The sequence below is a fragment of the Sander lucioperca genome, chromosome 1 (genome assembly GCF_008315115.2).
Source record: "Sander lucioperca isolate FBNREF2018 chromosome 1, SLUC_FBN_1.2, whole genome shotgun sequence".
Taxonomy (NCBI): domain Eukaryota; kingdom Metazoa; phylum Chordata; class Actinopteri; order Perciformes; family Percidae; genus Sander; species Sander lucioperca.
In genome coordinates this window covers 12,764,297-12,780,631 of record NC_050173.1, presented here as the reverse complement: position 1 = coordinate 12,780,631, position 16,335 = coordinate 12,764,297, and the positions used below count along the sequence as shown (strand labels likewise).

The window sequence follows — 16,335 nt, the reverse complement described above, 5'->3', positions numbered from 1 at the left end:
CAGGTGGCATTACTCCTCTGATGTACTTCCCTGAAATAAGTGCCAATATATAATCCCCTGCCAGCAAATCTGTGCATGAAGCCACTCAGAGTCAGTGTGTGGTGTGATTGACATGATGTGGTTTGCATTCCTGATGAACAGCATTGACCATTACACGAGGAGAACAGCTCCCAGCTGGTGTCTGCAAGCTGTCATGTTACCAACATCTGTCTTCAAGGCCGGGCTCCTTTTTAATGACACTAAACAATTACCCACTCACAGCCGCAACGCTGACTACTAAAATATTCTGTCTCCAAACAAATGCATGTCAGTTAGCCAATAAAGACATTCATTTTCTTTTATTTTTCTACAAAAATATTTTACATTAGAAAACACACCTTGAAATATACACAGTCCACTTGGTTTAGAAGTAACTATGGAACATCTCAACTCAAATATATCTGTGTCTATATTTAAACTGTAGGTAAATATATCGGCAAGAATAAATCCGGTTGCTATCTTGTGAGGTCTGCTAACGGCGTCACCAGAAGGAGCTTGGATTGACGGAGGAAATCGTCCAGTTGTGAGGAAAAAAAAGGCTCTGTAAACTATAATCTGATCAAAGCAATATGGAATCACAATCTATCCATATTTATTACCAAAACAATACAACAAAACCAATATACCTCTTATAAAGGCAGGGAATGCTTCTGTACCGGAGTTGAAAATGAGTTTCATGGAGATCCATGAGCAGCAGTTCCTCAAAGAGCGAAGGAGTACAGGTAAGTGAGTTAAGCTAGGATAATGGCGTTAAGCGACACTGAGAAACTCTTAAGATTTTAACTTTCTGTTTTAAAGGAAGTTTTCTTTTGTCCTACTTCCCACAGCACAGGTTGCCCTTTTCTTCGTGTAGCTGTACTGGATGGTATTCACCTGTCTATCTGCTTACAGCCCTGGATGCCATCCATCTACCTGTCGACATCCCAGCATGCCATTCATTTGGATTCCTGTCAACATCACATGGGGCCATTCATCTGTAAACCTAACTATCTATCGGCACTACATTTCAGGGTACTTTTCACCTGTCTGCCTAGATACATGCCGGTCAGTCACCTGTCTAACTACAGCATCTATGTATATCCCAGATGTCTTTTTTTTTTTTTTTTTTTTAACACCTTTGTTCAATTCTAGCAGGCAGCTTTTCCCGTTGAGTTAAAATACTGTCTCTTTCTCTAGGGATTGGTGGACTCAAACCCCAGCCATGGTCACAGCCGTAACCTTAACTGTGACCAACCTAAACTTAAACATAACCATTTGATTGATGGAGAGTGCTCCGAGGCAGTAATCAGCCTGGCAGGAAGTTCTACTTGCCAGCCACTATTTAAAGCAATAGTTCAGACATTTTGGGAAATACGTTGTTGTTTTTTTTGCCGAGAGTTAGATGAGAAGATTGATGCCATTGATATATCTGTATGAAAAAAAATGAGGCTACAGCTAGGGCTTGGTTAGCTTAGCTTAGCACAAACACTGAAAACAGGGGGAAACTGACATGCCTACATCCCAGGATGCCATTCATTATCGCTGTAAACTTGTTTTACATTTAAAAAAAAAAAAATGTTTTATGGGTGCTGTTGGAATACTGTTGTATTTCATGTGAAGATATTTCTGAACAGTCCCACTCAATTCCTTGCAAAGATGAGATAGTTTAGCCATTTAAGAGGAAACTAAGAGATAGAACTTAGGGTTCTGTGTTGCACGGTACGAGCATTATCAATGTCAGTGAATTGATGGCCACTAGATATACCCTAGTATGATCAATGATAACTGTATGTACTACTCATACTGCAAGGCGCTTCAGATGACCCCATCCAATGGCACGTGAAATAAATAACAGCAAAAAAATAGCAAAAACATACCAATTGATATTTATATGAACCAAATGTTCCAGTTTGTATTTAGACTGAGTGTCGACTGGCCCTCCACCAAAGAGTTTCTTTCTTGCACCTAGCTGGAGATCTTTGTCCCATGCTTTGACATCATAGCAGTTCAGAGCGGAGGGCCAGCGAGAGCGTCCAGAGAGGTGGCAGCAGCCACAGGGGAGACGGGGAGGGGCGGGCGCCCAAAGGCGAGGCGGTGTCAGAGGTGCAGGAGCACACCTCGTATCCATTCTCTGCGTGGTCTGGGTGATGGTGCACGTTGACTCTAGTCTCCGTGCTTTTGGGCTCTGTGTCTGGAGAGTCCGACTGCATCTCGGTGCACAGCAGCCAGTCTTTAGCGATGAGGCGGGGGTAACCTGCCTCCACCTCCATGTCGCTGCTCGGCACTCGCCAGTACTCCGTCCCCTTGAAGAAATAGGACGAGCCTTTGGACAGAAGGAGCAAAGGGTTGGTATTAGTGTAAGTCTTAAAATACAGTGAAATACTAGAACAGAACAACACAGAACAGAATAAATTACTAACTTTACATTGTCTTTGCCCTTAAGGCAGATTAAAGTGCAAGGATGCAAATTAAGTATTAAAATACAGAAAACAAATATATTAGCAGGATTATTGAGACAGACAAATGTAAAACTAACAATATGGATGTTCTTTTGCTGCTTCCTATAACTTATTTTTGCTCACCCTCCAGCATTGTTCTCATCATAACATTCCTCTCCTCCCTCCTGCATATTTCTTATCCATCTTTTAAAGGGATAGTCCACATATTTTGAATTGGGGTTGTATCAGGTACTTATCCATAGTCAGTGTATACCTACAGTACATAGCGGTTGGTGCCCCCATTTTGGAGAATCAGGCAGAAGTGCCGACATGGAAGCTAAGCAATGTACTGCTGTTGACGGGGGCAGCACCAAAATGTATAATAGCCACCTAAAAAAGGCCCACCTAAAAAAAAAATCTATATCGGTTTAGGTGTACGCTATATTGATCAGTTAGTTTGTTTGTTTAATTGTGACTGGGTGTTTTACAGGGTTAGTTCAGATTCACCAAAGTCACAAAATAACACTAACTAACTAACTGATCGAAGCAGCGCTAGACCAGCACACACACAAACCTGCACACACGCACACACATCGAAGATCTTACGAGCAGACCTCTGAAGTTGGCAAAAGCTCAGACACAACAAAAAAACCTGACACGAAAAAGAGCTTTCACACATTCAGCTGGGAGTTGCTGTAGGAGAAAGAGGTGATGTTGCTTGCTCCCTTTGAGAGTAGCCTGAAATAAGGACTGAGTGCCTGCTGCTAATTAGTTGTTTTTGTGCCAGTTTTGAACATCTACAAGTGCTTTATCAAAGTCTAATCTGTACAGTCAATTGGTGGAGGTATTGCTTAAATAGGATTTGCTTGGTAAAAGCTTCCAAAAACAGTGCAAGTTAAAGTAAACATTATTAATCCTCATGGGCAGGCAATATGTCCTCAGCATCTGACCTATTGTAATTGCGAGGAACAGCAGGAAACCTTTCTCCAGCATCAGGGGACCGACTCCAGATCTAAGGCCCTTGTCTAGTCAAAGGAAATGCCAGGACCAAGCCACTATCATCATTTTAAAGGGTGATTTTCTTAGCCAGAATTATCAAAATATATGAGATTATCTCTGACATTGTTTAGTCATAACATTGAAATAATATAGAGGTGCAACGATGAATCGATTAGTTGTCAACTATCAAATTAAACGCCAACTATTTTGCTAATCGATTAATCGTTTGAGTCATTTTTTTATTAAAAAAAAATAAGATTTCTCTGATTCCAGCTTGATCCACATTTTTCACCATGTTTTGACATTTTTATAGATCAAACAACTAATCGATTAATCGAGAAAATAATCAACAGATTAATCGACTATGAAAATAATCGTTAGTTGCAGCCTTACCATAACCAGTCTAATAACTTGGTAAATTCCTCTCCCCTTATTAGGGAAAATGGGAAACAACCAAATGGGCAGATGTTACTTGGATTGCCATGACGACATGCGGATACAACTAAGCATGTGATAGGCTCATTTAACTCTTAAGGACCAGAGCTATAATATGTTGATTGACAGAAAGATCAACACCAATACCAATTGGTTCATGTGCAACAGTGCACCTAACACTGGCATACTGGGACTGACAGGCTAAACTGGTTTTATACAGAACATATGTAATGTATCTCCGTATGATAAAGCTGAATGGATTTATTTAAAAAAATAAAAAAATCTCAAAGCAATGAAAAAAATATCTTTTGGTGTGAAAACGGCAGTAGTGTGCATTAGTGTTAATATACTTCTTTAATAAAGACTTTCATTGACAGTACTGCCATATTGATTAACTTATGCTATTATCCTCCACTATGCTGCACAGTGATTAAAGAAACAGGCTCTACGTTTCTACATATTTAGCCAGGGAGTTTGATAAATCAATGTTTTAGGTTCTAACTGTGAGAGAAACGTTAAAATAAAATTCTGGATGCAGACAGAAATTGTGCATGTTATATACACTATTGTAATTATTATTATTTTTTTTAAAGATTATTTTTTGGGGCTTTATCCACCTTTAATTGATAGGACAGCTAGGTGTTAAAGGGGAGAGACATGCAGGAAATCGTCTCAGGTCGGACTCGAACCCTGGACCTCTGCATCGAGGCATAAGCCTCTCAGTATATGTGTGCCTGCTCTACCCACTGAGGCAACCCGGCCACCTGAGTGGTACATTTTGAAGATTATTTTTCTTTTAGATAGATCATTCATTGTCCTCTCTTTTTTATTATTGCAGTTTTGATTCAGCATTCACTTGTAATCCATCCACATAATGGGTAATGTCATGCTAATGCCACACATTATTACACAGCGCTAGCTGTGACCTCACACACACACACACACACACACACACACACACACACACACACACACACACACACACACACACACACACACACACACAGATTTACACTCTCTCACGTATATGCTCGGGTTTTATAGAAGGCACTATGGACATTTTATAGAAGGTGAAAGACCAGAATGTTTTACAGGCCCAGATGCACCCAGTCTGCCAAGATTACTGACATGGCAGATTCAGGTGTGACATGCTCCAATCATGATCACATTACCCCACCTCCTCCTACATGTATAAAGCTATAGCCAGAGAACGAAGAGGAGTAAAAGGGGAGGGAGGGGAGGTTAGGAGAAGGTATAAAAGGGAGTAATTACAGTAATTGAATAATATAAATGAAATATGCATTTAAGCTAACGCATTTAATTGGTGTATCAGCTGTTAACTTAAATTGCTGCGTGTGAGTATCACCTTGGGCTTTCTTTAATGATCCAATCTGTTTTGACGAGTTGGACATTATTTGTACATGGAGGACATTAAAAAAAGACATATCTTAAATGTAAGGTAACCATTTTTTTTATGAGCTACTTTGTCTATTATCATTATATTGACATGCAGGAATATTCTAAGCATGTCTCTTGTCCTAGATTAAACTACTTCCTTCCAGCCACCGCAGCTTGTTAATTAGAAACATTCAACAAAGGCAGGTAAAACATGTGTCATACGTACGTGCCATAGCTCTGAGACCTAATATTAATATCCTGCTGATGTACTCTGTGTGTGACACGGATTAGACATCCATCTAAATCAGTAACATGACTGCAAATGTATTGCTTCCAGTATGTTACATATAGTGTCTCACAAAACCCAAAAACTATTTTCAATCCTTTTGTTTGTTACTGTATAGAGTGTTTGTGCCAACTCTGCATATGTGTTTTGGAACAATTTTGACTTGTAGTGAACACTGAGGCTACACTGATTGATCAAAGATCCTAATTGGTTGATTTTTGTTTGAAAGGTTATCAGTGTGGACTTTTTCAAGGTATAGTTCCTTGCCAGGTCAGTGGTTGGCCATATGTCATAAAAGCCATGAGCCAATTTAAGACTTTGAAGAAGAAGTTAGCAGAGAATAATACTTGTGTCGTTCATCTGCCACTGCCACTTCCTCCCTGATGTATTTCAGAAATGTCTTGACCATATTCTGGAACCAGTTTAATTACGAACAGAAGGCATGACCATGCTGCAACATTGAAACATTTCTCATGTGCGATCACTCAGCAACAACAGATGAGTAGGACACTCTCAGAAAGAATATAGTCTTGGCTGTGGTCCCTGAGAGCCACAATCAGCTCAAATACTGCAGTATGTGTGAGGATGATACTCACACATTCAACTTTAAAAGTTCTGCCTGAAAGTGGAGATAAGCAGAGACAAGTTGGGAGCCTGATAAAATACCTGTGTTTCCCAGCGTAGCTACAAAGGAGTGTATGCCAAAGCGGGGGCAGCATGGAGAGGAGAAAAGTGTTCAACTAAACTACTAAAACAGTTATTTGAACTTCTGTCATAATGCTTAGAACATATAAATATTGCATACTTTTTATTAACCATTTTTGTGTTCCACTTAAAACAATAGATCACATGATTTTATCTGGGCCTGTGAATGCATCTTTCTAGTATTGTCTGCACCTATTTTTGATTATGAGTCAACGGTTTTTAAAATGACCATATTGGCTTCTTCTTTTGTGCATTTCAGTCACAGTCAACGGCAATACGCCAGAGAAATAATGTGGTTCAACCAAACACAGAGACAGACACTAACACACAAACACACAAAGACGCAAACGCACACTACTGTACCAAGCTGAAATTATTTGTTTCTAAAGTCATTTATTGACTGTGTTTTCAATATTTATCAATTTTAACATTGACATTTCTACACGTGGAGGTTCAAAGCCAAACTGGAAGCATGACTTCCCTGATATATAATAAATGAACAAAGTCACATGCAGCACTCTGTCGTACAGAAGTGAACATGGAGGCCACTAAAGTCACGTTTACAGTTTCATTTATAAGTTGTTGTGTAGTGGAAGCCAGCGAATTTGTGAACAAATGATACCAAGGACGAGGATGATGAGATAGACAGCCACCTTTTTAATTATGGCTTTTTGTTGAGCAATGGCTGCTACTTCTGTACTGAGGTGTCTGTGTGGATGCGGAGTTGAAACCAGGAGTGGTGGAATCAAGACCTCAGAGACTCCCGCCAGTGCAGAATTCTGACGAATGTCGATCTAGTGTAACGTAAAAGTCTCATGAATTCTGATATGACAGTTCAGACTGAGGTCGCATTGCAAAAAAATCAGACCGGTATTGGATTTAGGGTAAAAGTGACCCAAATCAGAAATGAAACAATCTGATTCAATATGATTTGTGCTGTTCACACTGTTATGAAAAAAACCCACATAATCTCATAAAAAATCTGATTTGGGTCAGTTTTGCCTGCAGTGTGAGCGTAGCCATAGTGTTTTTCAAAAGCGTGCTCCCCATGAATCTGACTGACTCCACTGAGCTCACAGTGGCAGCATGGTTTAATAAGGGGAGACTGGCTTGTGGATTCACAACATAACACAACACCCAACACAGCTCTCCACTGTGTTTGCAGGTCAGGGCTGTGTTAGTTTTACAACCTCTTTCTGGTAGACTGACTGTGTCTGTAATCTAAAAAGTTTGTTGTCTGAAAACTTGGACCCTAAAGGCAAACGTACAGCTCTACATTCTCCCTAACCACAGCTCACTTTTTATGGGTCACCGGATATTTGTTATTGTGTATTGTGTACACATCATATAAACAAGAGCCTAAAGTATATATCTATATGAGTTTTTGTGTGGACGTACGTGTATGTTTGTGTGAGTGTGCAGTTTGTGTATAGTGTTTACTTGCATGATAAAATACTTCACAGATGCAGGTATTTGTTAAGACTGCTAAAAATGATCATTTGCTTCCAACCAATACCTTGCTACAGCTATGATATAAATATCTATGCTCAGATAAGCTAAGCTAATTGCTTGTAGCCTTTAGAAGTGGTGGTGCCAGCTACTGCTGCAGGCCTAAATACTGTAACGTCTGCCAAATTTCACACCAACAGTTTTATTAAACGTATTTTTTCATATAAAATGTGTTGTTTCCAAGTCCAAGTCAAGATTACCTGAGTGACAACATTTTTCCCTAAATGTTTACAGTTCCCTTTGGAGCCACATAAGACTTTATAAACCTGTGTTCCCATTTTGAGTGATTTTCCACTGACAGGCAAGTTCATGTTTGTGGTTGTGTTTAAATGTTGGTTAATTTTAAAACTAACGTAACTATTTAGATAGCGAACATAAAGATAAAAAGGTTTTTCAAAACTCTCTGTGGCATTCAGTTACTGAATCTTCTTATGCAATTAAACCCAGAAGATAACCAACTAAGTAATTTAACTGAAGTAAAATAATAAGTCAAAAAAACAAAGTGTTGATTTTTATGGCTACTCACCATCAGACCACCTCATGGCGTCGTCCAGTAGTGGCGGCAGCCCCTTCCAGAACGAGCTGTCTTTGGGGTAGCCCAGGTCCATACGTCTCAGGTGGTCATCGTAGCGCCAGTAGTGGTTGTCCTTGAAGAAGTAGGTTTTGTCGTTGTGTAGCCAAACAAAGGCTGCATCCACTCCTTCCAAGGGTAGGCCGAAGTCACTGATTGGTCGAGGGTAGCCCTCCTCCACGTTATTGTCTTTAAATACCCAGTACTTCAGATCTGAAGAGGATGGACACAGAGATCATAATAAAAGGGAGAAATAACTAAGGATCGACCAATACCAATTATATTAATTATAGCTAGAGCTATGTTACTGATTACTGGTTGCACGGCGTTCGTGGTTTGACTGGTCGTGACTGTTTTCCCAAGATGGCGCTTGCCTGTATTACCGAAGGTAATGTCTTTATAAACTATCTTTTTAATAAACTGTCTGTACACTTACAAAGTTCTCAATGCTTCGGTTTACATGTAGGGACACTCATTATGCTACCGTGGAAGTGTGGTGCTATTTTGAGCCTTGTTAGTGGTATAAAATGTGTGGCAAATTATTTTTACTCTACCAGTGCCCCGAAAGCCTAGCGTTACACTAATCAGCAGTTCACGCTAGCTTGTTTCAAGCTAGAGACACATTTGATTACCATCAAAAAATGTCCCAGAGAACGGTTGACTCTGTACACGTGTTATTAACCCCTAGGTTCATTTTGCGCCAGAATTGTCCTTTAAGTCAAAATTAAGATTTCGGAACGTTACAAAATCCAACACAAAACTTTGTTTAAATGCTTTAAGCAATTATTTAATAAATTAGAAACTTTCAACATAATACACAGTAAAAGATAGTCAGATAGTGTTGTGGGCGGGACATTACGTCAGACTCAGTGGTGAGTGAAACTGAAGCAGAGGGACAGACACAGAGCTGTAGCGGAGCCAAAGTAGCGCACTTCTTAATTAATGAACTTTATCGGTCATCAGGCAAATAAAACGCTGATACAGATAATCTGCAAACTGCCAAAAAAACGATGTATCCCTAGAAATAACACATTCATTCATTGGAATGTATGCATTAAAACATTCATCAATATCATTTGTGCCTGATATGGAGTAGCAAAAAGCCAATGATATGTCTAGTCAGTCAACTGAAACCACACAGACAGATACAAGAGAAAGTTGAAATCCGATAGAGATATCTACCTTTGAAAAAGACTATTTTGTGGTCCCCGGGCCTCTCATACACAGCATCCACACTGTCCAGATTGGGTGGGAGGCCCCTCCAGAAGCGATGGATCTGAGCGGGACGCAGAGACACCAGGTGCTTCTCTCTAGTTAGTCGCCAAAAGTACTTCCCTATGACAGAGAGGAACAGGTTAGAGCTTGGAATGTCTTTAGAATATCCTATAGGAGTCTATGACAAGTAAAGCTGTGTTTAGTCTGACACAGTGCGCTGTATATTGCAGGTCACATCCACATGGCTAATGGTCGAACTAAAGCTCCAACAATTACCATTAAAGTGAATTTAAATGTCTATTTAAACTCCTTAAATTATAATTGTGTTACCTTTGTTTGGATACCTTTATCTACCTGTGAAAAACACTGTTGGAAAATTAGACAGTTGGGCTTGTGCTTAGGAGGAGGGGTGTAACTAATTAGCAGGAGGGGAGAAACAATAGCCAATACACATCATGTACTATGTTTTAAGAAATCTTTTTTCAATATGACTATATTTAACATGTTTTGGCTAACAAAAGCTCTCCTACCACGCTGGCCAATAAGCCAAAAAAGCTTTCAAGCTGAGCAGATAACAAGTATACAGCAACAGTCTGGGCCCTAAAGGACCATTTTGTTTAGACAGCAGAATATGTGACGGTGTATGAGCCTGTGATATGAGCCCTGGGAGCCACACATGACTTGGCTTTCTATTGATCGCTGGAGCCACCACTATGCTCAGCCCGTCTCTTACTCTTTCACTTTATCTCCTCTCCATTCACCCCCTTTTTCTCTCTCTTCTCTCTCACTGCCACTCTCTACTTATCTGCCTGTCCGTCAGTCTCTCTTGTTCACTTTCTCCATTTAGGCCTGAATACCTTTGAAAAAGAAGGCCTCCCCTCGTATTTGGGCCACGGCGTCAAAGTGACTGGTGCATCTGTCTGGGGCATCTTGTGCCAGCCTGAGAGAGGAAAGTTGGAGGAAAGAAAAGTTTTGTTTGTTCGGAAAGAAAAGGAAGAAATTACATTCAAATTTATATTCTGAACATGGAGTGCTTGCGGCTAAATGCATACCTACATAATCTTCACATAAAACAACCTCACTTATTGTAAGGTATGCAGTTCAATAAAAAAACACCCAAACCAATTAAACCATTTGCATAAAAAACAACTGTGGGATAATTGCACCCACCTACTGAGAAAGTCTGACTGTGTGCATGAATGTGCATGCGTTTCCTTCAATTAAATAGGCTAAACATTAGGTGAAATGCTATCACGCTGACACGATGAGGTCCCCCAGTTCATTTATCCTCTGGGCTAATAAGTGATTTAAAGCACTGACATGGCCAGCCTGCCAAAGATGAAGCCATTAGCATCACAGGGCTGCCACTGTGAGTGGGAGGATGCCAGCCCTCGCATTATCAACAAAGATCTCCATTCAGAGGTCTATTAACAAGAAATCGCTGCCTAGTGGTCAGCGTTTGTGACCCTTGTCGAGCATAATCCAGCTTTTCCACGTATTACGACCAGATGGAGGTGCTGCAAAATGAGTAATGAGGGCAGTGGAAGGCCGGAACCATTGAGAGAAAGAGGGCTTTATACTGTATGCCTGTTTAGTTTAGAACTTCTGCATAGTCTTTGTATGTGTATGCATGGATGTCGGCAAGCATTGGGTGTAGTTGTCAGTGTAGTTTGAAACACAGTTTGATCACTCCCGAAAAGAGCTGCCCTCTCTTGATCCTATTAATTCAAGAGACCAGTTAACTCACTTACGAAGCAACCAGCCTCCGTTTATGCCTGATAATAACTAACAGCATGTGCTACATGTGCTGTGCAGTCTCACTGACAGGCTGCACTGCTGGGCATTTACGGTGGGTCTGTTGGTCTGTCAAAGTGAGATTTCTTTAAAACTACTGAACAGATTGCAGTTGATGTTAATGGTCCTTAGCTGATTCCTGATTCCTAATGATTTTGATGTCCCCATCACCTTTTCTATAGTGCCACCTTCACGTCAAGTTGTCAACTGGACCATGTTTTACACTTTCCAATGACCCCTGTGATGATTTGATAAGACACCACTCTTCAGCCAAGATAGCACCTGTCCATTACACTAATCATATATATCCTCCACTCCAACTATTTCTGACAGTTTTGACTATTACATTATGTCTCTCATTAATGGATGGATAAATGGATGTATTGATGGATGTTTGACAACCAGAATAGTTGAATTCATTGTGTTGCATTAAATGGACAACAGATCTTCTACTTACAGGAGAGTGGATCTGTTTTCAGGAAGGTCCAGCAGGACAGGAGGTTCAGCCGTCTGGGAGGGGTTGCCTGGTCGGATTGTGTGGGACACTGAGTCTCTAACACCTATGGAGGATATGTGATTAAAGATGAAATGAACCCTCAAAAGACAAGGCATTAATTGATAGGTCTGCGAACAATTCATCTATTAATAAAAAAAACTAACCAATAGACATTCTGCTGATTTTGATTTGTTGGCTCAGTTCCTCCTCTTTTTTATTATGCATTTATTTCATTCAGTATTTCAGTATTCTTTCCTGCATGTCATTCTAGTCTTCATGATCATTAGTCTCTTCGCCCGCACACTGCTACTCTCTATTTCAGTCAGTGGTGTGATAAGGTCATGTAGAGCTGCTGTACCGTAGAGCTGCCAGACGCGGACCTTGTCTTCATAAGGTAGGTCGTATTTCAGAGGGTCTCCTACAGGTCCCTGGTAGTACGGTCTCATGATGGACTCTATGGCTGAAGTGTGGACCAGGCCGATGGCGTGACCAAACTCATGGACTGCAACTGCAAACAGATCCATCCCATGAGAGTCTGAAGGAGACACAGCAAGAGAGAGAGATCCACTGAAATCATCACCATTACAATTTGTTTTTAAACATCTAATACTGAAATATTGACCTCCTTACCCGCTAAAAATGGAGCATGAATAGAACAATTTTAAACCCAAGTTCAAACTGTCAAAAAGGTGATATGGTAATTTTATTTAATATTGTTTGTGTTGTTTTAGTTGTGTTTTCCTGTTCAGTTATACTAGTGCAGTGCCTTTTTTCCGACTTCACACTCAACACTAGCCTAGAAATCTAGACGCACCCTAGCGGCAGCAAATGTAATTTGCAGCCAGGGTCAGTCTAGCAACTCTCCGTTGGCTTGCGAGCTGGAAAAACCAAATTCTAGTCAGGCCAATCACGTTGTGTATAGAGTCGGTGGGCGGGCTTAACATAAGGACGGCAGAGTTGCAACGGTTCCGCGTGAATTCCCTGCTACTTGAAAACAAAGAAGATGGCTGCTGCTGCTGGCGAACAGAGGTCTTTCGAATCGGCTTTGGCCGCGACTCTGGAAGACTTGGAGTTAAGCACTGAAGTCATTCTTAAAAAAGGAAGATGTGTTTGGAGTTTTGCCGAAGGTATATGGCAAAAGTTTAATCTATCAACTAGCGTTGCTCTAGTTGGCTATGAGTGCAGAGGGAATTTGAAAGACAACTGTTTATCCCGCCCCTCGGATTGAGCCCTGCTAATGGTGAGTTCCCAGACCCAACATCTTGATGTGGGTCTGGCTTGTCAGGCTAACTCAACACTGCCCTGCAGCAAAACTGTATGGAATAGCAAAAAATCTGAAAAATAAACTTGTAGTTTTAGTTAGAGATGTTCTGTACCAAATGAAATTTGTAGGAGTAACAAAAAAAATGAAAGCGAAAAGATTTGGACACATTTCAAAATAGTGCAAATGGCCGTGGCTTCTATGGATAGATTCTTCTGGAGCCACAGAATCCAGGAAAAAAAAAAAAAAGGTTTCTGAGACTTACGATTCAAAAGAAACAGGCCAACACGTAAAGTCTAAAGTCTAAAGTTTGCACCACATTCGACACTGCATGTCTTTGGGTCCCCAGCAATACACCCGCCAAGCAATACACCTGTGTGCAGTAGATCTGATCAACAGTTCTCAAATTATGCGAATGACAGACAGAGATTCCTTGCTTTATTGTTAGAATAACAAATTAGAATTACAATGTAAATGCTATGATATGCAGCATTAGTCAATTTGTTCCAAAAATAAACATTATGTTTGTGTCATGAACTTGCATTTTGTAACAATGCATATTTGAACTTGGACCAGAAATAAAAGAGATATCCACACACCCTCCAATTTTGAATTCCCCCCGCCTCATCTTTTAAACTGGAGTTATTTAGGTGAGCAGTCAATTCAATCAAAGAAGCAGCTACAGATTGCTGCACACAGCTTATTTTTCTTCCCTACAATCGTTGTTGTCCAGCGTAGTAGTAAATGACTTAACAAGAAAATTGCACACAAACTTTTTTAGACACAGCTTCTCTTTCCTCGCTCTCAAGATTTCAAAATGAATCAGCAGCCTTGTCAGGCAGTGAGAGGAAACAACAGACAGAGAAGCAAGAGATGCAAATATTTTTATAGGACATAATGAGAAATTCATAATTAAAGTTTCACTAAACAGACATTATTAGTACCTATGACTATGATTATAAATCATCAATTATTTTATTTTAACTGCTATAATCGCAGCTTCAGCTTTTACAGAGATCACCTTCCGGCTTAGAGTTTGTGACTTTTGTTGAATCAATACAACCCCTGTTTGCATGTTTATCCCTTTTTATGAGTGAACTCCATAGGTTGCAAGTTAAAAGGCATGACAGACAGCTCTGGTGGCTGTGAGTGCTGTTAGGCATGTGGTGTAGTGAGATAACTATGGTAATACTTCCTGAGCCCCTGGGCTGCCAATCAAAACCTGAGTGCGGAAAGACACCTAAAGACGCTGCAGGCTATTAAAGCACATTTCCCTCGATGTTCAACTAAAAAAGAAAAGGCAAAGCCTCCAAAAACTCCTTGTCTGGCTCTGCTAAGCAAGACAAAACCTGGGGTTTAGAGATTTAGATTTGCAAAAATGTGAGTGCTAGCGTGTCGAGCCAAGCTAGCTTAGAATTCCTTGGTGTCTAGGCTGAAGTCTGCATTCTGTTAACCTTATGTTGGCCTTGACTTGGAAACATCTCAGTGCTGTGCTCTGTCAAAAGACAAAGGACAATTGGAGACATGCACTTGTGTTTACAAAACCTGGGGTATTCTGAAGCCAAATGCCACCTCTAATCTACAGGAGCACATGGCGCAGAGAGGAAAGGTGGATAAAAGGATGGATCGAGGGGGAGAGAACAGGGATTCAGAACAAAGTAGGTACCATGTCATCGTATTTACAGTCCATCTGAGGTTGACAGAAAGAAATCCTAATGCCTGTGGACAAAGTCAGAGCGGAGAGATTTGGGTGGATGACAGGACTCATTGACTTAGTTAGACATCCGTGGTAGAAAGACAGAGAGCAGGAAAGAGAGAGCGGTTCCGAGTAAACACACAGAAGCAAAATTACATTACTGCATAATCAGTAACATATATCCAACTAACAGAACTGTTGCACAATATTGTATTAAACATGGTAATACTTTGACGCACAGTAAAGACAATGGAGTACCTCTACCTTGGACACAGCATAATATATCCAGAATGCTACACACAGCCTGCAGCATATAACTTAAAGTTTAATAAGGACAGTATACCATATGGTAGATGGAAAGAAGCAAGAGCACAACTAGCCAAGGGCTATTCATTTCATTTGATGTGAATCCTTGTGCCTTGCATTACCTTGTGCCACTCGAGAGTCAATATCTTTATCAGGACATTTGAGGTATATAATAGCTTTTTAGATGGTCAAAGCAGGAAAAAGAACACGCTAAAGGCGAAGGGAGAATTTAGTGTTCATGTAATTTGTTCATGTCGGTGAAATTAACAGAGGATGATGATACAGCAATTCCAGCAGCCCCCCCACCCGTGCAGTTTAAATCACAGGTCTGAAAATAAGTTGGCTTTCATTTTTTAAAAGATTAAACAAAGCTTAATATGAGTAAAGTTGCATGCAAACACAGTCATGGAAAAGTCAACTTTCGTGCACTCCCCATTTTGCAGTGACACAAGATGAGAGATGGCAGCTTCAACTGACGGTCATTGATAGACAACGTCGGTTCTATGAGTCTAACATAGTGCAAATGGCCGAGGATAAACATTAAGCGGTATCAATTCTAATGGAAGAGTTGCTCAAGCAGAAGAACTGCTGTAGCGGTTGATCTTTTTTTATGAGACTGGAATTATTTCACGAGCTCCCTAAAAATCAATTCTAGTAATATCTGCAGCCCCAGTTGACCCACATATTTCCTTCCTACTTTTTTCACCCTGAAAGTGAGGATGCCATTACCCATACTATATTCTAGATTATTGGAAAGTACAGTTTAGGCTTATTTGTATTCCATGCTCGAGTACAGCTTTAAGCATTCCTTCCTCTAACCCTTAAGTCGCTAAAACTCATATGGGAGGCTGATCATGATATTAATAATTCTGGGGAGGAACGGACTTCAATCCTGGAAATATATGAAAAAGGTGTCCAGACAAAATGAAAATTACACTTCTGCAATTTGAAATATTAATCATAGTTTTAGCAAAGTTTATTGAACTCAATCTAGGCCCTAAGAAGTGAAACTAAAATTAAAGGGAGATTCTTGAACTCTTATTTATGTTAGGAGTTATAGTAACTTAAATTTGGAAATCAGAGAATGTTGCCCACAACATGTACTAAGTGACATTTTATAGTTGAAAAATGTACTTCTCAGTGCTCTCTGGTGGACAAACTGTGTAATGGCAGCCCTGTTTCCAAATTATCTCAATCATATATTTGGC

General features: G+C 40.2%; 1 protein-coding gene across 1 annotated transcript in view; it reads right to left on the bottom strand.

Moving 5' to 3' along the window:
• Positions 1-323: 323 nt before the first annotated feature.
• LOC116048915 (matrix metalloproteinase-17-like) overlaps positions 324-16,335 on the bottom strand; it is an 80,360-nt gene continuing 64,348 nt past the window's right edge. Inside the window, exons 5-10 of the mRNA XM_031298229.2 lie at positions 12,223-12,399; positions 11,826-11,928; positions 10,432-10,514; positions 9,542-9,694; positions 8,315-8,572; positions 324-2,341 (exon numbers count right to left, since the gene is read on the bottom strand). Of these exons, the coding sequence (XP_031154089.1) occupies positions 2,016-2,341; positions 8,315-8,572; positions 9,542-9,694; positions 10,432-10,514; positions 11,826-11,928; positions 12,223-12,399 (1,100 nt within the window). The 3' untranslated portion in view covers positions 324-2,015. The remainder of the gene's footprint in view (positions 2,342-8,314; positions 8,573-9,541; positions 9,695-10,431; positions 10,515-11,825; positions 11,929-12,222; positions 12,400-16,335) is intronic.